This window comes from Euprymna scolopes, chromosome 6, assembly GCF_053919585.1.
Source record: "Euprymna scolopes isolate OS-2025 chromosome 6, ASM5391958v1, whole genome shotgun sequence".
In the NCBI taxonomy this organism is placed as follows: Eukaryota; Metazoa; Mollusca; class Cephalopoda; order Sepiida; family Sepiolidae; genus Euprymna; species Euprymna scolopes.
In genome coordinates this window covers 108,634,204-108,662,091 of record NC_136487.1, presented here as the reverse complement: position 1 = coordinate 108,662,091, position 27,888 = coordinate 108,634,204, and the positions used below count along the sequence as shown (strand labels likewise).

At 30.6% G+C, this 27,888-nt stretch overlaps 1 protein-coding gene across 1 annotated transcript in view; it reads right to left on the bottom strand.

Moving 5' to 3' along the window:
* Positions 1–17,633, bottom strand: part of LOC145277848 (sodium- and chloride-dependent glycine transporter 1-like) — a 29,671-nt gene extending 12,038 nt beyond the window's left edge. Inside the window, exons 1-9 of the mRNA XM_080129792.1 lie at positions 17,297–17,633; positions 7,790–7,979; positions 6,986–7,117; positions 6,235–6,574; positions 5,574–5,706; positions 5,233–5,367; positions 4,714–4,817; positions 4,303–4,427; positions 3,943–4,055 (exon numbers count right to left, since the gene is read on the bottom strand). Coding sequence (XP_079985918.1) covers positions 3,943–4,055; positions 4,303–4,427; positions 4,714–4,817; positions 5,233–5,367; positions 5,574–5,706; positions 6,235–6,574; positions 6,986–7,117; positions 7,790–7,979; positions 17,297–17,320 — 1,296 coding nt within the window. The 5' untranslated portion in view covers positions 17,321–17,633. The remainder of the gene's footprint in view (positions 1–3,942; positions 4,056–4,302; positions 4,428–4,713; positions 4,818–5,232; positions 5,368–5,573; positions 5,707–6,234; positions 6,575–6,985; positions 7,118–7,789; positions 7,980–17,296) is intronic.
* Between the last annotated feature and the right edge of the window lie 10,255 nt (positions 17,634–27,888).

Here is a 27,888-nt window from a genome sequence, read left to right as displayed (position 1 = left end):
TTTTCATATTTTTTTTTTTTTTTTTTTTTAATATTACAAACAAAATCTTGTCTTTTAGCGCATAAATTTTCCCGGCAAAATTGAATTTTTTAGATTACAACTTTTAGCTTCAGAATAAGATTTAAAAAAAGTATTTTCTATTATTAAAAGGTTTTAAGTTTATTTGGTAACAATAATAGCAATTATTTCTTGAATTATTTTCTAAGTTCAGAAAATATATTCCTCTAAAATTTCTCATGTATACATAATAAGCAGAAATATTTCCTAAGATGAAAGTGTGATCTGAAGTGAGGAATAGTCACTTAACTACAAATAATTGATTTAGCTACAATTCAGTTCTAATGAAAATATTTAGAAAGTAATTTATTTTTCAAGATAAATAATTTCTCTCCTCTCTCTCCCTCACTTTCACAGCATTTGATTTTTGAATAATTAGAAAATTTTGAAGGCATTAAAATCGATTTTCAAATTATAGATGAAGTTATAAATATAACTCATAGTGTTAAATAAAATTTCATTCGAATGATCTTGTTAAATCCAAGGAGTCAAAATCATTTGGGGGATACTCCTGCCAAAAGATGTTTTATTATGGAATTTGGGGAAATTTGTACTCCTGCCAAAAGATGTTTCTATTATTAAACAACAAATGATCCAATTCCTGTGTAAATCGTTGACATGGTTTACAGTGTAAAGTTGCATCAAATAAAACTATGATGCATATTTTATGATCAGATAAAAATGCTTTCAAAAATGTTAGAAAATGGGCACCTAGAAAAGAACAAATTTGATACTTTGAAATAATTACAAAACAAATGATATTCATATCAGAATAGACTTATTCCTCCTTCTCTTTATTCCTGCTGGTGCATCGATTCATCCTTGATGGCTTGAATCGGTTCTTCTAAAGGAGGAAGTTTGTAGGGAATTGAAAAGCAGTCGCCAATCACATCTTATTCAAGATCAAAATATTAATTGAAATCAGGTGTGGACAGCAACCTCTACATTGAATTTAATAGATTTTCTCTAAAAGCGGGTTTGTAATGTAGTAGATTGAACTATAAAAAAACATCAATATGGACATCTCCAATCAGCTGATACAGCATTCATCATTGTTAGAGAATTGCTTTACAATTCAACATAATCTTCCCTCAAGATAAATTGTGTTTTGAAACTAAAAATATTTCATCAAAACATTTGTGCTGCCATTGATCATCATGGATGAAGTATTTTAGGATGAAATTTAAAAAGAAAAAAATATCCCCAATTTCTTAAAACCAATGACAAATAAATTTTCTTTTATTAGATTAACACAATTTTGAAATTTTAATTTCTAAATTGGTGTTAAAATTCCTGATAATAATTTTTTTTTTTTTTTAATAATTAATCATTGTTATCTTAACATTTCACTTATAACCATAACCATCTCTTGACAGGAGAGTGGATTAAAAAAAAACAAACATAGCTATTCATAAAAGAAATATTTTTATATTTTGTTTTATTCTCATTTAAAGATCTATTGGAAGAAATAAAAATGTGTCTAGAGAATGCCAAATCCTCACTTTGTTCCTTTTTATTTTAATATTAAATGTAAGAAAAGAATGATATATATATATACATACTACATATATGAAAATATTTTTCTGGATTGGATATTGAAGAATTAACTGCACAAAATAATCAACATCATCGAAAACGACATTGTTTTGTATTTTTATTTAGATAACAAGTAAACATACTTTTAGATTAACTTTATAAATACACTTTAATAATAATATATATATTATATATATAGATCCTAAATTGACATCTTCAAATTATGAATAAAAACACAAACTCTTCTCTTCTGTCCAAGCAATGCTCGTTTTCCCCCCTGAAACAAGTTGTCAATCATTTTAGGAGACAATGACCTTTGTAAGAAATCTATCAAAACAATGTGCACATCATTGCAGCCTTGATCTCTGATCAAAATATTGTATTCATTTGAGAATAAAGGTTGTTTTAGCAGCTGTAATTTTGGAGGTTGGGGTCAGGGAAAGGTATTAAAGTAAAAAACTAATGAAGGCAATACCATGGATTTTCTTGTTTATCATAAAAATATTTATATAGAAAAAAATGAATAAGTTGATACATTTTAAAATATATATAAAAAAATGAAGTGATGTATATTACTGACAAATATACACACAACATTTTAAGATTTAGTTTTTAAATATTATAAAAAGTAGAACTGATAATTTAGTATCCTATATGAAATCTTGAAATTTATGCTTTTAATTTTGAACTTTACTCAAGTGAAATATATTTTTCATTCAAGTAAAATGCATGGTTTTACCTTGTGGATGAGAAGGATATCTACATTGCACTGGCGGCCATCCAGGTGCTTAGTAGAGAAAAGAAGCAATAAAAAGAAAGAGGAAAGGGAACAGAAAACAAAACTAAGGTGATTGCACAAACAAAAACTAAAGTTAGATTTTTCCTTCCCAAAGAACACATTGAACCAGTTCTCAAAATGTTCTTTGATATTTAGATTAAAACAAATGCATTTAATTCAGAACACAAACCAAAGTAATTTCATTCTGTTCTTTCATTCAGAAAAAATACTGAAAAAAACAACAGATAGTCTTCTTTTGAAAGCCGAATGTGCTTCCAAAAATGATTTTCAGTATGTAATTTGCTGACCACAGATCAAGGTTTAAAATAGCGGAATAAAAGATTAACTAATAAAAAACATTAAAATAATTAATATTATATATATATGAAAAGGTTGATTGCATAAAATATTTAGAAAATATTTTATTTTTAGAAGATATTTGTAAGTTTGAAAAACACAAAAAAAATTATATTCTAAAATTTTTGAAAAAATAATTATAATTAAAAATGACTGTTGAAAACAAAGAAAACATGTGCATGATGTTTTGATGTTAGTATTGACAATTTGGTTGGGTAACCTATTTGACCATTTGCCCTCAAAAGATTATAACAATCCTGAGGAGGGGGGAATAACACAATAGATTTAAGTAAATAAATTGTAGAAGAAACCCTTATTTTGAATTTAGTCTTTGCAAGAAATAGTTTTTAATATATTGTATGTTATATATTATATATATTATTAGCTTATATATGTACATAAAATTTCATGTAAATATTTTCAGTATTTACTTTGACAATGTTTGCTACGTAAGTAGAGCTAGGTAGTAAATTTTGAAATTAATTGAGATTATATATATATATATATATATATTTTTTTTTTTTTTTCAAAACATATATATATATATATATATACACATACACACTCACAATATCTTGGAATATTGGAATATGTAAAAAAAAAAAAAAAAAAAAAAAAACTTTATCTCATGGGTAATTTTTTAAACTTGTAATCTGACTGAAAATGAAAATATTTCAAACTGAAGTTTTTAGATGAAAAATATTGATGTTGCAGCTCAAATCAATTAAAAACTATTTTTTAGTATATAAAATAAAAATAAAATTCTATAAAGTATATATATATATTGTATATTTAAATATTCTATAACATGATTGAATGTAAAATATATTCCTTCTATTTTGGATTTAAAAAGTGATTGCATTCTCCTTACAGTTTAATCAGTAATTTCTTTAAAAACTAAAATAATCTAAATAGCTAACTTAACACATTGGAAAATACTGAAGAAATAAATCCTTAAAATTATATCTAAGTTAATATGTAATTTATTTTTATTTCTAATGATATAAAATCCAAATTGTATTAATAAACTTGAGGTCAAATGGTCAGTTGTTCTTTGCCTGGAGAGGTCACAGAGAAGATTAATGAGTTTGTGGCTCTATCAAGTTTTATTCAATGTCAGTTTAGGCAGAACATGATAACTTAACATTTCTCTCTAGACACATTCTGTAGTGATTAATAAGGTTTTAAAAGGAGAGAAAAAGATCTGGACTTACTTGGCTATCCAAACCAACAGTGAATAACATTAAAAAGAACAAAATCGCCCATAAGGGAGAGATCGGCAACTTTGTAACAGCCTCAGGGTAAGCAACAAATGTCAAACCAGGACCTGAAAAGAAATAGTTTTATTTTATGATCTCGTTGAAAGAAAATGAAACATTACTTTTTTAATTGAAATAAATGCAGATTTAAAACATGATTCATTTTAATCTAACAAAACTTTTATGGCAGTAATTTTGTTTTTTCTAATGTTTTAAATTATTGTCAAGAAAATGATGTCGAAATTTAACTCTTTAATCAATAACAAACAATCAAACAATTTTGTAATTTGTTGGGTTGCCTGGAGTTTAACTCACCTTGTGTGACAACAGATTCAATAGAAATGCCTGTTTCATAGGACATGAAACCGAGAACAGAGAAAATGACAAATCCAGCAAAAATACTCGTGAAACAACCAATTAAAGGAACCAACATTGCATCCCTATACAAAAATAGAAAACAAATTTACAGTTTTTATTTTAAGTTAATATTATTTAAACTTGTATTTCACAAATGTAGAAATAATTACAAAAATGAAGATTTTAAAAATTATTTTATAGAATCAATCCATGGCATACTTAAATTATAAAGAACTTTTATAAATTTGATATATCTTCAGAAAAAAACAATTTACTTAAGACATAACTAGCATTGAAATAGTAAAAGAAGGAAGCAATCTAAGTTTATTACTTTGAATGTGATTTTTTTTGAAGCACAAGTGATCTCACCTGTACACATTGTTGTGAAACTTGTTATAACTTGCCATCGTAATGAGTCCACCCCATGACATACCGACCGAGTAGAAAATTTGTGTGGCTGCATCACCCCAAACCTAAAAGATGAAAAAAGAAAGTAAAATTGTATGAAATATAGCATTTAATAAGAAACAAAAATATCACAATGTGAGAAAATGTTGCTTTCAATGTTAATTAGCATTTTCATCTTTTATTAAATTTTCACAGACATCAATTTTTGCTGTCTAAAATGTTATAAAAATTGTCTACAGAATTGATACAATGACCTTTTAAATATTCCTTCATTTTAAGAACAACAATTTTTGCTTACAATTCAAGTCCATTTGTAACCAGAGAAATGATAAATTTACATGCTCATAACCATAATTCGATAAACACTTCAATATCAAATATTATCAGTTAATAATAATTCACATTAATGTTAACTTTTAAATGTTAATATTATATATTCTTTTGGTTTTATGATGATAAAAATAATGTAGAGTCACCTACCTGGAACTCCAGCAGTTTTGACCATTCCGGAATAAGATAAAATTTGATTCCAGTCCAAGCACCTGGCAATGTAACTCCACGAATAAGCAAAATTGTTAACACTAAGTATGGAAATGTTGCAGTAAAATACACAACCTGAAATTTAAAAAAATCGAAAAATTTATCAGAAAAATAGGATTCCTTTTATATTTGTCAGTTAATTTTATTAAAAAATGAAATTGAATTGAAGATATCTAAAATATTTCATGGTTTCAAACCGTTTCATTATATTCAGTAATATTTTTGTTTTAATGATAAAATCTTTAAAATACATTGTCGGTAACTAAACATGTTATACTCACTTTACCAGAAGATTTGATTCCTTTGCAAAGACAAAGGAACACAAGGAACCAGGCGAGCATCAAACAAAGAAGAAGATCCCAACGTACAATGCCCAAATTATCAATGCCATCGCTAATGTGAAGAACTCTGCGTCTGAAAACATATGATAATCATGAGGAGGTAAATAGAATTCTTTTAGTTTTATTGACTAAATGGGATTTTTTTTATCAAGTTTATTCAGTTTAATGATAAAGCTAAGAAAATAGGATGAGTAAAATTATTAACAAAAATCTAAAGCATAACGAGAGGAAAGAAGTGATTAAAAAGTAAATTGATTTAAACTAAAGTTGCATCTAATTTTGAAATAAAAATTACAGTAAAATTTATAAGTATAAAACTATGGTTTTAAATGATTTTGTTTTGCATCTTATTTCAATAATTTATTTAAAATCTAAAGTAATATGTTAAACTAGTATGAGCAGAATTTATGTGATATATATATATATATATATATATATATATATATAATATATACTATGACCTGAAGAAATCTCGTTTGCATCTGCGTAGTCATTCAAACCTGTTTTTATTGTGTGTGTGTGTGTGTGTGTGTGTGTGTGTGTGTGTGTGTGTGTGTGTGTGTGTGTGTGTGTGTATATATATATATATAAATATACTTACTGCCAGAATTCTTCACTGGGAGACATTTTGAATGATTTGTTTCCAGATTCAGTATCGACTGAGCTCAAAACCGTAGCCACTGCCTGAGTCACATTAGTGAAATTTAGACCCCCTAATGTACTATTGGCAGTCATATTGCTCATATAAGTATTGTTTAAGGAATCAATTTCGTCTTGCTTTTCTGTCACAACACAGTGCTTTGTATTCCAAAAATTTTCACAATGACTCCAGGGCAGGATTTCACGGAATGAATAGAATAAGTAATAAAGAGTCCATGTGATGATGATATTATAATAGATACACACAATACCAGATATGATAACCATTCCATAACCAACCCCTGTAAGAAAAAAATGGGATTAAGGTATCAACATGCAGAAAGTTGTTCACAAGGTTAACTCATAGTTTATATGTAGCTTTTGATTTATGATCTTAATAGCTGCAGATGTTTAGGTAATATGATGATTTTCTAGGTCAGAGTTGGACCTTTTTACAATTTCAGGAGTTAAAGTTGAGCATTTGTGTTACTGACTCTACAGCTCTGAAAGTATCATATCTCTCTTTTAAAAAGGATAAAAGAATGAAGTGCTATAAAAAAAACAAAGATTATAATTTTAAGTATTAGTAGTATGATAGTCAAGGTGCATCTATATATATATATAAACTTATATTTTGTTGTCGCCATAAAAAAGACGTTAAGGATAGAAATTTTGAGAAAAGTAGAGTAGTTAATTCTATGAAAGAAACTCACCTTTGAACAAAGGACTGATCCTCCAAACAGTCACTGGACTAAGGCTGGCAAATTGGCCATATGCTGTTTCTAGGAAGACTAATGGTAATCCACAAAGAATAAGGAACAAGAAGTAAGGGATCAGAAAGGCACCTGCAATTTATAAATGAGAAAATCCCTTATTGATTTATCAAAACATAAGAACAATCTTATTATATTAATGCTTTTCAGTGTCATGTGATGAAATGACAGCCATAGTTATAATAATGAAGAAGGCTTCTCCAGATTGTTACTTTCACATGATTTTTATGAAGGCTAAATATTTAATGTTCACATTCTAATAAAAAAAAAACAAAACTGAACTTTTAAAGAAAAGAAAACACTTTATCCTTAATTCTGTTGTTAACATTGGAGGTAAAATCTGAATCTATTTAGGAAATAAGATAACAGTGCCGTTATTAGTTGCAATACTCATTTCAGCACAGCTTCACAATCAAGAGATATACTTAGAAGAATGTTTACAAACGAGAGCGTCAACCACTCCAAAGCAGGCAAAAATAAAAATTACAATGTACATATGCAATAATAAGATTAAAAAACAAAATTTCTTGCTGTTAAAATTGACTCAAATATATTTTTCAATTAGCATTTCAATAAAGACAAAAATGAAAACTGAAATATTTCAGAATGTTGCGAATTGAGATTCATGCCAGTTTGGCTGTTGTGATTGATCATCTGCATAGTTGGAAACTTTTTTGACTTTCAAATTTACTAAATTTAAAAATTGTTCTAAATTTAATGCGAAGAAAAAGCATGAGTCCTTACCTCCACCACTCTTGTAGCATAAATAGGGAAAACGCCAAATGTTACCCAGACCAACAGCAAATCCAACACATGATAAAAGAAAATCCATTTTGCCTGTCCAGTTTCCACGTTCCTTGTTCTCATCACTTGAGATGCTGGAGCTATCATCACTTGTTGAGGATGCTTCTTCATCAATGGTCTTGATGGCAGACTACAAAAATAGGGAACAATGAAACACAAATTAAAAACAAAGAATAAAATCTGTAAACTGCTTACACATTAACTTGTGAATTTATGCATTTTTCATTTGACAAAGCTTTTTTTCATTCTCAAATCTTACATCTTTTATTCTATTTTTATTTTTACTTGGCATAAAATTGCCCCCTGCCATAAAAGCTGCTTCACTTTCTATTAATTTATAAAAAACAATGTATTACAATAAAGTTATAAAATTGTTCATAATTTTTACTGATTTAATTTTAAGGTTATTCAGTGAAACATTGACGATCTTTAATCTGGTTTATGGCATATCAACCATCTGTAACTCAAATTAAAACTACTAGTAACAATAAGGGGATTTTTTTTTATGAAATCTGATATGAGGTGAAATTGAATGTATGCATTATTGACCCATAAAAACTAATAATCTATCACTTCCTGCAATATTAACACTACTCTAAAATTTCATGCAATAATTGCTATGCAGCTGCCAGTTTTTCTAAAACTGAAAACTGTACAATTTGTGAGGCTTTTGAATGGGACAAATTTACATGAGTAGATTCTATCATATCAAACTTGCATAAATTACACAATTTTCTTTTTCTTGATTATTTATCAGAATAAAAATAATGTATATAAAAACTAAATTTTGAAAGAATTCTATTTTTAGCTTCATTAATATTCATTCCCTTTTCTTCATTGCATACTAGGTAAACCCCCCCTCACATTTGTAATATAATCAGCACCCTCTACTGCCCTCACTAATCCTCTTACTGATTTAGTATCTCTGGCTCTTAGCTTATTATTATTCAGAAATTAAATTTATGAAGTAAAAAGAAAAAACTGCTGGAAGATATTTGATTAAAAAAAAAAAAAAAAAAAAAAAAAAAAAAATTGAAACAAAAAATGAAATTAATTTTTGCAAAAATGTGACATTTAACATATTTTAATTACTTTTAGTGCGGACATTCATGGTCTTAAGTTCAAGCAAGATTATTTTTGGTATAGATTTGATTGTTTCAAAGCCTGGTGGCATTATGAAGCAGCTGTCACCGCCTGGTTAGTACTAACAATGTAGACTCATGGCTAAGCACAAGATCTATTCTGATGAATTCATTTATTGTTTATCTTTTTTTTTTTTTTTTTTAGACTATTTTGTTCCTTGGAAAAAAAAAGCAGTACATTTAAAAAATTAAATCAATAATTATGTGCATAATTATTGATTTAATTAACATAAATAACTAGAGATTTTATCTAATCTTTAAAAAATTTAATTAAAAAAAATTGATGTTTCAACAGAGAAAAGGTTCCAAAAAGACACTCGAGCTCTTCAAACAACTCAATTTACCCCCCCTTCCCAATTGTTTCTTCTGCGCTATTGTTTTTCTTTTTCTATCGAATGTGTTATGGATGCCTATCTTAGCATCACTTATTTTGATTTATTTTTTATATTCTATGCCCCTTGTCACTGTTGATTTTGTATAAGTAGAAATGGATAATGATCATTTTATAGGTGACTAGTGGAAAGGGTGGTGGAGGAGGAGGTTCTTGCCCAGCTGTATTTATTATTACAGAGCCAATTCTCTATTAAATTATATATACATATATATATATATATATATATATATATATATATATATATATTAGTGCTGATTTCAAAAGTAAAAAAAATGACATGGGTGCCATCAGCTAGAATCAAAACCAAAACATTTAGCACTTACGTATGCGGCAAAGTAATAGAAATATATCGACAAATTAAAATAAAATATTTTGCATTTCAACTTGCCGACATATTTCTGTATGTATTATTCATCCAAACAAAGATTTTACTCGCCAAAAAACCATCCTTGGTGTCTAATTTCTATTTCCTGTTAATTTCAGTGTTATGTGACGAGTAGTTTAAGAGTTTATCGGTTAAATATTTACAGACACACATACATACATACATCTACTGTAATATTTACATAGATTTGGGCCACTCATAACTATAAAAGTTTGATTTTCATTTGTAGGGTAAGTTTTCTGGAAGGAATGCTTACAGTTGCATAACTTCACCCCCTTCATCTTAGTATGATTTTGATTCTTCGATATTTCTTTTTCTACTTTTTTTTTTCTCTTGTACAAAGCATCCGCTTTGCTATGATTGGAGAAAAAACAATACTGCCAACTAATTAACATTCATAGTTTAACTTTCTCTCCTTTATACATTAAAGGCCATCTATTTTTACTTCCAAGAATTCTGAGAATGTTTTAGTAATAAACCTGTCTTTCCAATCTGTTCAGATTTTGTTCCTCCTCACCTCCGCATAAAACGCGAGTAACAACATTTCTCACTTTCATATATATGCTTACTATTATATAAAAGGAAGTGTGTGTGAGAGAATTTAATCCTTATAGACTCAAAAACGACTGGGCTGATTTTTTTTTAAAAATTCCAAATTGATTTGATTAAAAATGGGCAATTTCACCGATTTTGATGATTATAAAAGTATGGGAGTGTGGAACATTTATTGATCCTCATTTAATCCTAGACAATGCCAGGTCTCCCTGCTAGTATATATATATATATATATATATATATATATATATATATATATATATATATATATATAAAATCATTGTCATTTCTCAGTGGCATAAGAGAAAGCATAGTTTAAAGAATTAGTTTAACCATTTTAAAATTTGCATTAACTTAAGAATAAAAATATGAACCCAAATATCAGAGCCATACTGATGAATATCTGTTTACATTTTTAATAATGTACACTTCTGAAGAGAGCGACGTGGGTCTGAAGCTCTGATTGTTTGCTAAATAGTGAGTCATCAAGACTTCTTTACTCATTGATAATAATAAAGCACAGCTGCATTCTGCAATCTCTCTCTTTCTCACTCACTCTCTCTTTCTCACTCACTCTCTCTTTCTCTCTCACGTTACGAGAAATTATTTGATCGAGAGGTTATTAATTATGTACACCTGTGCTTTGGCTAAAATTAAATAAACTACGTTTACTAGCCATCATATGTTAAAGGTAATTTGAATATACAAAGAAACAATGCAGACTGCAGGGGGAGCTTTATGCTGACAGCTGGAATGAATCGGATTTTTCCATTTCACATCTCTTTTAACAGGCTGGGAAGGGAGAGGAATAAGTAGATTGGAGCAATGGATTTATGGAAAAGTACATGGATTGCATCCCGACTGCTAAAACAGGCATGAGACTTACTTTAATTAGCACACATAACTGAAATACAATATTCACCTTGAAACGACTATACTTTATGTAATTACATTTATGGCCAAGAAAAGATGGTGTGTACTCCCTTCCCCATACACACATAGTTTCAAAAAGGTTGGGATAGCAATTTTAGAAATACAAATGACATCAAAATCTATTTGCTTTTCAATTAATAGTCAATCAAGAGATAATTTTCTAAAACAAAATAAACAAATTCAACAACTTCACAATGAAAAACAATTAAAAGCATTTGCTAATATTTGTCGTTTGAATGGTGAGCATATGACAATATTCAATGCAAAAAAAAATTGCTAATGGTTGTGTGTGTGTGTGTGTGTGTGTGTGTGTGTGTGTGTGAATATGTTTTTATTTTATATAAAATAAACTTGAAACCAATTAAAATCTTTCCAATCTGAATGAGATCCTAGAAATTCCAGAGACAAGAATATCATTGAGCACATTGGGTAACCATATATTTGTTTGTAGAAAATTTTATATTGGAATGTTTATTTTAATGAGGCTGTTTATTATGCTTTTATGGTTTATGGGCTCAGCATTTCGAAGTAGCATCTTTTTAGAATCTGACCTATCCTTATATTTGTTACAGAAGATTCTAGTTATTTCTGATAGAGTGATACATATCAAACAAAGAAGAAACCACTAATATATACATCTGATCAGGATGCTAGTCTAAATGATCCCCTCAAAGTTATTTAGCCCTGAAGAAGAAAAAACTATTGGTTGAAAACTTGGCATTGTCTATGGAAGCCATATATAATATTATAACTGCTCTTTTTTATGATATTGAGCACTTTTTGATTCAAGATAACACTATTCAAATCAAGAGTGAATCAACTAATAAATCTTAAACTTTGATGTAGAGGAGTTCAACTGTGTGAACTTTTACGAGAATTAATTTAAATTAAAAAGCTCATATTAGTTTAAAGTTTGTACGTATTTGTCATGGAACACTAATCTGACTCCATTATTATTTTTGAAAAGGCACTATTACTCTTCAAAATTTCCAGTTTTCTTTATTTTCAAATTGTCAAATTTTAATCACTTCAAAGTGAAACAACAGATGCATTTTAGGTAGAAAAACCATAGAGAAAAAAATATCCGATTGATATGTGTATTATATAGTTGATTTTTTTATAACATTCTTTTATTTTAATAAGAAATATTCATAGTTGTATGAAGAATCGAAATTTTTATATAAAATTACACGAACGTGTGTGGCATGTATGCTGATATATTTTTGATAATGCCGTTTGATGTACATCATGCAATCTATGAAGAACCAACGTATTAATACATAATCCTTACATTATTAGTTTGTGTGAGAGTGTAGAGAGACTGAAACGAAGCAGACTTGTGAAAAGGTTTTTCACTTGTGACCGTCATTGATCGACATTGATGTGTCATCTAAAATTATTGCTAATCCATTAAATAGGAAAAATACTCGACCATCATGGAAATTACCCGAAAGGATAAAGAACAATGGCAGAAAGCCAAGACAGGAGTTTTGTTTTAATTAAAAGAAATATGACAATTGCTTTTGCTAAATATGGCAAAAAAAAAGAAAGAAAAAAAAGCACACTGAAGTGTATTAAAAGAACACTTGTTATTTTCACTTTTTTTTCACAGAATTGATTAAACTCAAATTAAAACGTCAACATTTACTTAAAACAGTAAAATTTCAATAATTTTTAAGGAATTCTATATTGGAATATTTTATAAACTAAAAAAAAAAATAGTCATTTGAAATGAACACTATTTCTCTTATTCACCCCATCGTTAAAATTTTAATATGAATAATTTAATATTTTTAATTTAAAATGTTACAAGTGTGTAAATGTTTCGATCCGGTTTTGTCTGTAAAATATTGACTGTCGGCTATGTTAGCTAGTTTTAAATGAAAGTTATTTTTCGTTTAGTTCTATTTACAATTCTTAAACGTGGAAATTGGACAAAGAATGACGTCATCAGAGAAGCAAGAACTAAACATTTTAATGGACTTGGCTAAGAATAAATATAGGATCTTAGATGAGAACAAATTTAAATATTTTTTGATTGAAAACTAAAGTGTTATCAAAAAAATTAATTTGATAACACATTTTACATTGCTTATTACAGAGTATGACAATCTTCAATTGATGATTCTTTTATAAAGAAATCGGTTTTGCTAATAGGTATGACCACAACTGCAGATTTTTTTTTTATAATTCATGATATTGGAAAAAAAACATTACTCTACATGAATCACAAAAGTTTTTTTTCTAAATGTGGCCATTCGTTTGTAACCGATTTGATATGCCGTTTGAGCACCATAGTGAATTTAACAAGAGTTATTTTTTAATTTATATTTGTTCAGTTTTTTTTAGAATTATATTTACTTTTCAGTTTAGTGCAAAAACAGTTTAGTAAAGATCTAATTTAATTCTAATTGTTTTATTTCAGTCATTTTCATGGAATCATTGTTGCTATGTAATAACAAAACCCCCAAAAGAATAATTTGAATAATAATCTGAATTGCATATTTTAAGTTCACAGTAAATTTGCAAGCAAAATTTCGATCCTGCAGCTAGCTGTTGTGAAAGAAAACAGATTTCTATGAATGTCCACCATTTAAAATTGGTAGTTTTATTTAACAAATTTGTTCGGAAAGTGTTTTTTTATTTTTTATTTCTTTATAACCAAAATGCATCACTCAGCATAGAACAGATGCTTTAAAAACATTTCCAACCAGCATATAAACTAGTGTAAATAAAGTCATTTTGAAATTAACATAACGTTATGTAGTGAAACAGCCATGGAAATTAAAAAAAAAAGTTAATTGAATCGTATTAAAAAAAAAAAAATCAAACCCAACCTTATTCGGTTTTATGGTTTTATGCAAAAAAGTTGTTTGGAAGTAGTGACAAAACACTGTTAACCACCTAAATTACAACGTTCACATTTCACAAGGAGAGAAGCAAGATGGGTTTTTATTTATTTAACACACAATGAACCAGTGGTTCATTGAACCACGCACATGACCTTGATTTGAATTGATCATGAATTGAGGCGCCTACTGACAACTAATCTCAAAGATGTTAGAAATTGTCTTTCCAAAGGAGTTTAATTGTCACATGTATCTCTTTTTTGATAAAAAGGAATTTGGTGAATAAAAAAAGAAAAGAAAAAAAAAAAAAGTGATTAAAAATATTTAAAAAAAAAATATTTTGTCAGCTTTCGCATAAATGATTAAATGCATTTCATTATTTTTTTTTCTAGGCAATTCGGTTTTGCAATATTTTTTTTTATTTTTTAAATTTTATATTTAACTGCTATTCATTTAAAGCAAAATGTTTTTATTAGCTGAAAAAATACAGATCAGTTGTTTGCAACTGTGGATCAAATATAATAATTCTTTTACAGTAATTCTTTTTGTCATTTTTTCCGAGTTCAATAAATGAGAATGCACCAATGCACCATATGTTGGTGCATTATGATGCATCAGTGCCAAAATCAATATGATAGAAAATAGTTAAAAGATTGAAAAGCGATTAATTATAGTTTTTCGTCGACGAAAACTATTTAAAATTAAAATATCACCATAGAAGCATGGTTAAGTTGAACATGAACCCCAATTAAAAAGAAATATAAATGAACTAGAGTTTGCGATGTTGTTAATGTTGAGATGTTATTTTTGTTTCTATAGGTTTTCAAAAAAAAAAAAAAAAAAAAAGTCACATTAAAAATTGAATGAAATTAAGAAATCGATTTTTATGTCTATAAAAATATTTCCATTTACCGGCATGGAAAACTTTCATGATCGATTATTAGTAATGGCGACATTTGTTGCGTTAACATACAAGTGTTTATGTGCTGTGAATTATTTCAAACGAATGGACAAGTGAAGCAGTGAGAAAAAATATTTAAAGTTTGAGATGTTAGTTTTTAAAAGATTCACGCGGTACCTTTCATCATTGTAAAAGTTTTTTGCTAAAATGGTTGAAACCAAGTGTTGGATTTCATGGTGGCAGCTGATTGTTGCAGGCCATTCCTCTAAGAAACATCGACAAGTTGGAGAGCAGAATTATCAAACAAATGAAATCGCATGAGAATCTAATAGAAACAAAGTGTATTTATTATAAGTAAAATGAACTACATACGTGAAAACGGTAAATTTATATTTAAAGTTTATGTTTTGTGTCATTTTAAAAAATGTTACAAAAAGGCTATTTTTGAGCCTGCTTATAGGGGGGGGGGATTTCCACTCGCCCCTTTGAATTGATTTCGATTTTTGGCACTAGTGTAGTTTAGCATCTTCAAGTGAATTGTTTTCATTTTAGGAGAGTTTGTCCGGGAAGGGAAAGTTTCTTCCTCCTCATGTTAAGAATGGCTTTCTAAATTTACTTCAAAAGTACTAGGTTTTTAATGATAATCATTCTTAATTCTCAGAAGAAGAAAATTATTCCGGAAACTAATTTTTATGCAAATAAATGAACGGCTTTAGAAATGCAATATTTATTAAAACATTCAATTATGAATTGAATCGACAATAAATAATGATATCGATTTCTTACCCCCCCCTCCCATTTTCGACGCATCATCATTGTTTAAGATAAAAATGATTCATTCAATTTATCACAGCTTTAAAAATACAAACAATATTAACAAAAATGATAATTCTGTTCTAATAGATGCTCCGACAGTGTCCAATCAATAATAAATACACTGAAAAAAGTGCAACAAATTGAAAGCCTTTCTTAACATGGAAAGGTTGGGAGTGTTTATTCCGAAAGCCGTTCTTAACATGGAAAGATTGGGGGTGTTTGTTCTGAAAGCCATCTGGGGGTGGGGGTTGATTCTCGTTCAGGTCCGCCAATAATTTTTATAATCTTATGCAGGTTTTAAAAGAAATTTCAATACATTTGACAAAATACAAACTGAGATGGGGGGTCATGTCAAAATTACGGGAAATAATGAATTTCTGTCAGAATACTACTAAAATAAATCTGAAAAGTATTTTAAATAAAAACATCTTTTTCAGTTAACCGAGTATAGTTACTGTTTCGATAAACTAAGAGTTAAGTGTAGTGTAGTATCTGTTCAGAAACGATACTGCATGTCCTTGGTCAGTAAAGGAGAAATCTTTCAAGATTTTTGTCCAAATCCAAATTGCCCCTTTTGGGAGAGATTGAAAACCGATCTTTTATCTTCGTGGGTAGAGCAACACGAAGAAACTTCTAGGTTCACTTACAATTATTGGTATTGTTTAAAAAACAAACCTGAAATGATAATTAAATTAATTGAATTGCATTTTCCAATTTCCCAATGCAATAGATTGTTTTAAAAAATCAGTTTTAATGTTTATGGGTTTTTAAACAAAAGATAAAAAATTAAAGATTGTCGGTGGACAAAAATAGACAGTAACTTTCAGTTCAACAAAATTATGATTGTGTAAGCGTGTGGTGGGTCGAAAATAAAGAGAATTGCTAGAGTTGCGACTTTCGTTTTGATTTTCTAATATAAAACTTTAGAATTTTCATTATCAATGCATCTTGTCAATGGGGTCACTCTCTACTTATTCCGAGGTCAACACAGACAGGGCGTTCCGAATCAGACATCATTCTGATTTTGATGTCTCCTGACAAGACATATAAGTGTCTGTTTTCATTTTTAGCGAGATGAAAGTGCATATATATATATATATATATATATATATATATATATATAGTATTAATAACTTTCATATATTTTTAACTTTCCGCTAAACTATCGAAACAGTCATTGTACACTTACATGTCTTGTTAGTGGACACACACACATCTCTCTCTCTCTCTCTCTCTTTCTCTCTCTCTCTCTCTCTCTCTCTATATATATATAATTTAAAATAAAACACGTTTAAGATGTCTTTGCGGAAATTACAGTTAAAAGTAAATCGATCGTTAAATCCTAGTACAGGAAAAAGTGTCGCGTAGTCAATAATAACTGAGTTGAAAATCTGTTTTTTTTTTTCTTTTATGAAACAAACAAAAAAAAACATCCATTTAAATATTTCGGGAATTCTGAATAAATCGCTTACCTGCTTTTCATAAATTTTCGTCATGGTACTTGGTTAATATGACAACAGAATGTTTTTAAATAATAATAAATAGTTTTAAATGATGAAAAATGATGAAATTATTTAGTTTCTTTTTTAACAAAATTTACAGATTTAGTTTTGATAAAAAAGTTATTCTTTGAAATAACCAACAATCATGAAAAGAATAGATCAAGTGTAATACAAATTGCAGAGATTTCAATAGTTGAACTTGAAAATTACGCATTCAATTTGCAAATCTCTCACACACAGCGTCACTGAAGAAGAAGGTGGGAGTTTATATAGCAGCTCTACTCAACTGGGTCAGTCTATTATCACTGCCAGTACTTTTCCATTTTTTCACACAAAACCCACTCCTTCTTCTTTCCTATCTACGCCCCTCCCCTTCTCAGACAATGTTGAACCGCTGCTGTTACTAACACTAACCAAAAAAAGAAAGGAATGTTAAAAATAAATTTCAATTAACCAACCTTTTTTTAAACTTGAATTTATTTGCGTCTTTCGTTTGAGATTGTTAGCCTTTATTTTGTTTCTTTTTTGATAAATTTATTCTTTTTTAGTTTATTTTTAAGCAAATAGGAACTATATTTATTATTTTTATTTATTTTAATTCCAACTTTAATGTTGGTTTTATTGAACGAGTTAAATTAAATGAATAAAATATTGTTATTGGTCTAACTACGTTTTTTAGTCTTTAAAAGTAAAAAAATAAACATTTTTTTAAATAATTAGTTAAAAATAAAATTCTTTTCCTGAAGAGAGATTTGCATAAAAAAAATAAGCTACATCTTCATTAACAGGTCCAAATCACGCACAGAAAATTACCGATTAAAAAAGCAAATTCTCAGAAAAAGTGTGCACTTGTTTGACAAATTTTGCAATGTCACCGAAAAAGTAATTAATCGTCGAATATTCATATTATTTTCGGTAAGGAGAGGGAGAAAAAAAAAAAAAAAAAAAAGAAATAGTTATTTCTTTTTATCGAATTATTTTCCTACAGAAATGTGATTGTTGGAATACTTGTATTTACATTTAAACATTTAAGAACAAAAGAGATAAATAAATAAATAAATAAATAAATTATTATTATTATTATTATTATTATTATTATTATTATTATTATTATTATTATTAATAATAATAATAATAATAAATAATAATAATAAATAATAATAATAATAATAATAATAATAATAATAATAATAATAATAATAATAAAAAATAAAAAAATAAAAATAAAATGATGGTTGGTATCGTTCTTATTCTTCATTTTACTCTTTGGACAGACGGAATAAGGAATCTTTGAAATGAGCGTGAAAAAGTTTTTTTGATAATTTCAAAATTAAGGTTATAAATGCTCGGACTCTGGGACAGTTCTAAATTTCTTTAGCGTTTTAATTATTGTAATCTAAAACAATCGATCCTAACCTTGCTCCCCACCCAAAACATCCTCCTCAAACCAACTAAAACCTCTACAAACACATTTAATAATCAAAAGTTTAAAAACGCTTGTTTAACACATTTCGATTTTAGTCACAAAGAAGCTGGACACTGTCCTCGTTTGCCAGAACAACATGGCATGAGGATACTTTTCCCTGGAAGTAAACCCTGACCAAATATTCAAAATCACATCGTATTCGCTGCCCAAATAAGATCTCCTCACTATGGCTAACTTACAGTAGCTTTTATGAGGAATGGTGCACTTTCTCCACGTGATGTTACCTCAAGTAACAGCACGAAACTGAATACTCCACCAGACTAGATAAATTCTTGTCCTGGAATTCAGTAAGACCAAGTGACCAAAATGAAAGATATACTACAATGTATGAAAATGGTTAATTGAGGAGAGGAAAAATATGTTCTCAATTTCTTTACTAACAGTGTTTGAGAGATAAAGAACTTAAAGGGAACATTCGAATATCTATGTATCTCATATAGAGTTCAAGTGTTAGCCCAGGTTGTGGGTCCCTTGATTTCTGAGAACTTCGATTGAAGTAAAATAAAACAAAAAATGTGGAATGATGAGCTGGCCTTTTGCCATAATAAACGAAAGAGTTAAGTCACCCCTTTTTAGCTATAGGAAGCCGAAAGCCCTTAATGACCTTTAATATTGTATGCTTCTCCAGCTCTCTTGAACACTATCCTTGACTAAACCAATAGTGACAATCGCATATATATATATATATATATATATATATATATATATATATATATATATATATATATATATATATATATATATATATATTACCGTTTTATCTGCTTAGTTACACGTTTCGCTTACCAATTCGTAGATTCTGATGAAATTATCGAATCGTTAATACGATTTGGTAAGCGAAAGATGTGTAATTAAGCAGATAAAACGATAATAAAAAAATATATATATTTGCTCTGCAATAGTATTGAGCACTCTCTTCAGGTTTTTACTAATTATCATTTTTGCTATATACTAGCAAAAGCACCCGTTGTTGACTGGGTTCAAAAACAGCCTACAGAAAATGGACTCTGATTTATGAAAGTATGATAGGTTATGAAAAGGAGGGGTTGTAAAGAGATAGCTTCGAATTTGGGGGTATCAAAACCAACACAAAATATGATGAAAGTAAAAATAAAATAGATAAACCCCATACTTTATTATACCATACCTGTTCACACTGAAACACTTGTCACAATATTCTGTGCATCTATATTAAAAAACCTTGTTAAACTTTGTGACATATTTCCATTCTATGGAGGTCAGGTGCGAACGAACACCCCATAATTTTATTATACCAAATTCAAACTGAAACATAATTATACAAAGTATACTTACGCAGATAGATATGAAAAGTCTTTATTAAAGTTTGTGCCTATTTCCATTCTATGGAGGTCAAGCACGAACACAGACCCCACAATTTTATTATACCATCCCTATTTAAGTTAAAACATACTTACCAAAGTATTATTATGTACATCTATATCAAAAACACTTGTAAACGTTTTTTTGAATTTTTAAATTTTTTATTTCCATACTTTGTGGACCAGGCGCGTACGCAGACCCCACAATTTTAATGAATCATCATTATACCAGATCAAACATACCCATTCCTGTGTCTTGATACATCTTCTATCATTATATGTGATTAGTTTTATATAATAGTCAACCATATAGGAGCCTATTCGTGACCAGACACACACACAGACGTTCAGCTTTATATATATATATATATATATATATATATATATATATATATATATATATATATATATACTCAATGTCTTAGAAACTTTACTCGTTTCTGTTCATATTTTTTCTCTTCGTTCTTTCTGATGGCTTCTTCTCGATGCTCATTTTTTTCTCTCCTCGTTTTCTATCTAATTCATTTACCGACGTCACTTATTTAAATCGACATTTTACATTCTAAACCTCTACTCTCATCGTCACTACAGTTTTCGCATTATTGAACTGGGATATCACCCAGAAGACATAGTAAACAACAATAGGTTATTTGATTTTCATAAATATGTATTTGTATGTATTTGTAAACTGCGACACACACACACACACACACACACACGTTTTTCCTCTTCTATTACAAGCTGTTACAAGTTACAAATCAGCAGTAAAAAAACATGAAAGACAAATATGAGAACGATCCAGAGAGAAAATAATCTGATTCTCGCTTCAACTATTAATTTTCTAATTAGAAATGAAAACATTTCAAATATATTCTCTCTCTGTCTGTCTGTCTGTCTGTCTGTCTGTCTCTCTCTCTCTGCCCCCCCCCCCTCTCTCTCTACATGATTAAATCAATCTGAACTTCGAGCGGATCAAGCAAATTCTTCAACGTTTCCAAAAATAGTCATTCTTCTTCTACGACTTATTTCCATGACTCTTACACCGGGCTTACTAAGGTAGAAAGGGACGTGGCTCATTTGGCAAAGACTTGAATGCTTTTTTTACGGATTGGCATAGATAAGTTTTATTAATTCATATGAACATGCAGTTAGATGATTAGTGAACACTTTGGGGTTACTTTATTGACTCAATGAATATTTGTAAAATCTACAATACTGAACAGAGTTAAGGCCATCTTTTATGACTACTACTATTTTACACAACTGATCTCTTTAGAATGATATAATATTTATAAACCGATATTTAATATGTCAGTTTAATGTATTCTTACATAAAGTAAATATTATGATATTTAAATAATAACAACTGCAGATAGATGAATGTATAAGCATAAACTCTTTAAATATAGACTAACAGTTATTTGATGTAGCAGCAATAGGTAAAATTAATAATCTTATATAATGTACAGATCTATGCATACAAACTCATTCGAACATTATTGCAAGTAAAAGTATCGAGTACATCTATATTTTTATAAAGTAATAGGGTTCGTGTGTTTCTGTCTGTGTGTACAGCTCTCCATCATCAACGAAATATAAAGGAGGTAAGAGGGTAGATCTCTCCTGGTAGAGAAACATTAGAACCCATTTTAGGATGTTTCTGTTATAGGAGACATAAGAATCTATGCCTAATTTCTTTATATACTAGTCTACAAACCACCCCCATATCGAATGACTTATGCTCATTTGCATATCACATTATATTAAATCTCTTTAACTAATTACCTCGACCTTATTACATATTGGAAATATTCTAATCATTTCAACTGTACTATTTACAAAATCTATTTAACATTTAATTATTTAATATATTTTCATTTAATTTTATATTCGATTTATTTCACTTTACGTATATTATCAAAACAATTCATTGGCGAGCAAAGCTTTATGTTTTGGGATTGTATTGAAAATGTAATGGAAATTTCAATTTCGTTCCGTTTTAATCTTTTATATTTTACTTGCCAATATTATTGAAAGAATACAATTCAACTATCGTAATTTTATATAAATAAACAAAAACAAATATTTTAAAATAAAACTTTATTAAAAAAGAAATTTCGTAAAATAATTGTATTAAACACCCCCAGCCTTGTCAGCAAACCTGTAAACCTATAAAAGTTAACATTTCGAATGTAAACAGTGATTTTTCGATTTTGTTAGCGCTTGCCGCAATTAAAGACAATTAAAACGGAACTAACTTTATTTCCATTCTATTTTTTAAACAACCCCCAAAACATAACGCTCTCTTCCAGTTATAGCCAATTTTTTTTTAATTAAATAAAACAGGTCAAAATAAACAGATAAGCGCATTTTCTTTTACATTTTTCTTACAACCAACGTTGTCATTTTAACCAACTGCAGGATACCGTTACTTTTGTGGGGTTGTTTTGAAAATGGCACGGAGATTATAATTTCGTTCCAATTTAATCTTTCTGGTCGAGCCTATTTCGAAAGCCTGTCTTATCATAGATTTGAACTACAAATAATTTATTACATTTTGATTATTACTATCTTAAGACTTAAAGCTTATATTTATTTCATTTTTCTATTTATATATTGAATTAGTTATTTCCAGTCTTATTTAAACTTAGTGCTTTCTTTAAACCGGATGAACCTTTTATAAAAATATGAGTTTAACGTAAAGAACACGAACAAGGTTTTATTCAACTGAATTTCTTCCAGTTTACTAACAAAATATATAAATTTAAAAGAGATATAAATAATAAAATAAAAAGGTTATGTAATTTAAAAGAAATACACGTACTCACAAAAGCAGAACTTTTTTTACACATTTTTTTTCTTTAAAACCATAACAATGAGACTAACAATTACCTAGATCTTAGTAATTATTTGTTTTAATAGAACTGTTTTAATTGTACTGTTTACTTAGTTAACCTAAGTTGGTATTACATTTATTTTACATTTACTTTTTTTTTTTAATTATTACTTTTAGACTGTGACGTTTACACCCGGAAGTAATGAGTCACACGTAGGTCGCTTTTATTCATTCCTTTTGGTCAAGATCAAAGTGTAGTATCTGTTCTTCAGATGCTGCACTTCATTTTCTTGTTCTCTTTCGGTGGAGGAGAAATCCTTCACGACTGAGACAATTTTTATTTTTGTACCTTTTCTCCACGTTAAAAAACGACCCTGGTGTCTAACTCTGTCCCGTGGGGAGGCATAGTAAATAGGTACAATATAATTGTTTATAATTGTACTATTCAGAAATATTATTTATAGTTCGTCCATTTCAGTTAGTATACATTTCCTTTACGCTTAATTAATTTACAATCATTAATATCGTTAAACAATTCCGTTTAAAACCGAAATTATGCCACCCAAACGAAGTAGAAACGAAAGTGAGGAAGAAAGAATGGAAAGATTGGAAGCTAATAGACTAAGAGTTGCTGCAGTTCGCTCCAATGAAAACAATTCAGATAGAGAAAGACGTCTAGAACTTAACAGGATACGTCAAAGAGAAAGGAGAGCAAGACTGTCAGATTTGGAAAGAGAAACCCAACGTGAAGCTGACAGAACTAGACATGCTGTAAGGCGGTTAAATTCATCACAAGATGAAATTCAAGAAAGGCAAAGATATGCACTGGAAAGAGAAGCAATATTACGATCGAATGAATTATATGAGGTAAGTAGACGTACACAAGGTCAGTTGAGAGTGGCTCAACGACATCAGAATGAATCGGAAACCCAACGAAGCTTTCGCCTATACCAAGGGCAACAACGAGAGGCTGCATGGAGAGAGAGTATGACTTTGCCCCAGCAATTGACAGAAAACGAGGCAGCTAGACAACGAATGACTGCTTTGAGACACCATGAAATAGAACACTGCAATAGAAAAGGATTGCTCTACAACAAAAATGACTCTCTCACTACAGCTGATATAGGAAAAATGGACAAAGTATGTCAACATTGCTCAGCTGTAAAATTTAAAGGAGAAACCCCTGGTTGTTGTTGTTCTTCTGGCAAAGTTGTGCTTGATAGCTTTCCACCACTGCCTCAGTTGCTTCAAGATTTGCTCTCCGGCAATGGTCCCATCTCTAAAGATTTTCTGCAAAATCTACGCAGTTATAACAATTGTTTTGCAATGACATCATTTGGTCACAAAATTGTGGCAGTACATGGGTGGAATCCTTCTTTTAGAATTCGAGGCCAGGTTTGCCACCAGATTGGGAGTCTTTTACCACCTGAAGATGAAACAGCAAAGTTTATTCAAGTCTACTTCTTGGATAGTCTGGAAGAGGAACTACATAATCGGGGACGTGACAGTAGACTCAATAGAGACATTCTCCAAAGTCTGACTGAATTTTTACATGAGAACAACAGCTTCATTTGTCAGCTGAAAACAACAAAGGAGAGGATTGAAGAAGAACACTTGGTAGAACATAAAGTTGTCATAAGGGAAGACCGAAGGCCGCAAGAAGAGCATCCACGGCGATTCAATGCTCCAACAACAACGTATGAGATTGGAATATTAATGGAGAATGAACCAACAGCTAACCGGGATATTGTCTTGCGTTTTAGAAATGATACATTAAAATGGATCTCCGAACTACATCCCCTCTACGATACTTTAATGTACCCGTTAATGTACCCCTATGGTTCTCCATCTTACAACATCTACATGAAGGCATCCAATGGGCGAAAAGTTACCCAACAGCAATTTTATTCGTACCATTTAATGACTCGGCCTGGAAACTATTTTCTCTGGTACCGAAGGCTATTTCAACAATGGCTGGTGGATGTGTACTGCAAGATTGAAACAGAACGTTTACAGTTCCTGAGGCGTGAGCAACAGACCCTGAGAGCTGACAATTATAGCAACTTGAGAGATTCAATTCTTAGGGAGGATGGGAATCCAGAACAGTTTGGTCAACGAGTTGTTCTTCCGGCAACTTATACAGGAGGCCCTCGATACATGTTTGAGCGTCAAAGTGATGCCATGGCATATGTTCGGCGAATGGGCCGAGCCGACCTCTTCATCACGTTCACAACAAATCCAAAGTGGACAGAAATTACAGAAAATTGTCTTCAAGGGCAAGACCCTCAGGATCGTCCAGATATTGTTGCCAGGGTTTTCAGGCAGAAGCTAAAAAAGTTACTTGAATTTATTAAAAAGGGAGGATTTGGCAGGTTGAGGGCTTTCCTGTACAGTATTGAATATCAAAAAAGAGGACTGCCGCATGCACACATCCTCACCTGGCAGGCCCCAGAGGACAAACTTCTACCAGAAAAAATGGATCTCTGCAGATATGCAGAGATCCCTGACAAAGAGGAAGATCCTGATCTTCATGCTAAAGTGATGGCACATATGGTGCATGGACCTTGTGGACCATTTAATCCAAATTGTCCATGTACGATTGACAACAAATGTTCCAAAAAATACCCAAAAGAATTTCTTCAGTGTACCGAGCAAGGCCAAGACTCTTACCCCAAGTACAGGCGAAGAAAACCAGAAGATGGAAGCCAGACTGGTACAATAAGGATGAAGAGAAATGGTCGGTATGTTAATCAAGAAATAACAAACCAGTGGATTGTTCCGTACAACAAGGTCCTCCTTCAGCAGTTCAACGCTCACATTAACGTAGAAATTTGCAGCTCGATCCAAAGCATCAAATATGTCCTCAAATACGTGAATAAAGGATGTGATCAAGCAGTGTTTGAACTACAAAGAACTGATGGAGCAGCTAACCAACAAGGCCAAGTACAAAGTCACATTGTGGATGAGATCCAGCAGTTCCAGAATGCAAGGTATGTCGGCAGTTCAGAGGCGGCCTGGAGGATATTGGAACATCCCATCCATGAACATTTCCCCCCAATTGTACAACTTTCTGTTCATCTTGAAAATGGGCAGAATGTCATGTTCTCAGCTGATACTGCTCTGGAACGAGCCCAAGGTCCACCGCCTGCCACAACTTTGACACCATTTTTTCAACTCTGCCATGAGGATGACTTTGCAAGGGGTCTCAAATACGTAGAAGTCCCTGAGTTTTACACTTGGAACAAATCGACAAAGAAATGGATGAGAAGAATGCGTGGGGTACAAGTTGAAGGTGCTGAAAATGATGATGTATGGAAGGCACCATGCATTGGGAGAATCTACACGATTAGTCCAAAAGCAGGGGAGTGTTATTTCTTACGCCTGTTGCTCAATGAGGTTGCTGGTCCAACTTCATTTCAAAATTTGCGAGCATACAATGGTCAGGTGTTTGAAACATACAGAGCAGCGTGCCTTGCCCGAGGCCTTCTAGAAAATGACCATCACTTGCATCAAGCAGTAGGAGAAGCAAGTGCCACTCAATCACCTTCAAATTTGCGAAGCCTATTTGTGATAATTTTAACAGCCTGTGAGCCAAGAAATCCTCTTGAGATCTGGATGGCTTTTCGTGATGTAATATCTGAAGACATTCTTCACAGATACAGGCAAGAAGTTAACAATCCAGAAGCAGATTTTAATGAGGACATCTACAATAAAACTCTTTGTCTAATTGAAGAAAAAGTTCTCCTTATGTGCGGTCAACCATTGGCAAGCTATGGATTACCTGCACCAACGCAAGGGAGAGATGAAAGACTCGCGAGAGAGTATCAACGTGAAGTTACTTATAATCTTGAAGAACTTTCCCTACAAGCAAAAACTATGCAAGAAAAACTGACCGATTCTCAAAGAGAAGTTTACAATTCATTCATGGCAATGTTGGAAGCACAAGGTGAAATGAACAAAAACATGATGTTTCTTGATGCTCCAGGTGGTACGGGCAAGACTTTTGTAATCAATTTGATCCTTGCAAAGATTAGATCCATGAGAAAGATTGTGCTTGCAACAGCATCCAGTGGCATTGCTGCTACTCTACTACAAGGTGGCCGCACTCTTCACAGCACTTTTAAAGTACCCTTGGATACTCATCGAATGGATCAGCCAGTTTGCAAAATTACTGGTAACTCAGCCTTGGCAAATGTAATTAGAGACACCTCTGCAATCATTGTAGACGAAGCTCCAATGACGCACAAGAGTGCTTATGAAGCAATTGACCGAACACTGCAAGACATCACAGGAAACAAGAATCCCATGGGTGGCATTCCAACCTTATTTTGCGGTGATTTCCGTCAAATCCTCCCAGTGGTTAAAAATCGCACAAGGGCTAACATTGTCAATGCAAGTTTGAAACAATCCTATCTCTGGAGGCACGTTATAGTGAAGAGACTGACTACTAATATGAGAGCCTATATCTCTGATAACACAGCTACAGCAGACTTCTCAAAATTGCTTCTCCAAATCGGTAATGGTCAGTTTCCTATCACTTCTTCACCTGACACAATTAAGATTCCAACTGCGCTTGGTAAATGTGTCGGTAATCAGAAGCAACTGAAAGACAAAGTGTACCCAGACCTGAAAAACAATGGAAAATCACCGGATTGGCTTGCTGAGAGGGCTATTATTTCGCCATTAAACAGCAATGTGAATCATTTGAACAATTCAATAATGAATGAATTTCCAGGAGACACAAAGCAATACAAGTCAGTTGATTCGGCTACTAATGAATATGAAGCTGTTCACTACCCTGTGGAGTTTTTAAACTCTTTGGAGATATCTGGAATGCCTCCACACATTTTAAATCTCAAAATTGGATCGCCAATCATGATGCTTCGATCCTTGGAACCGC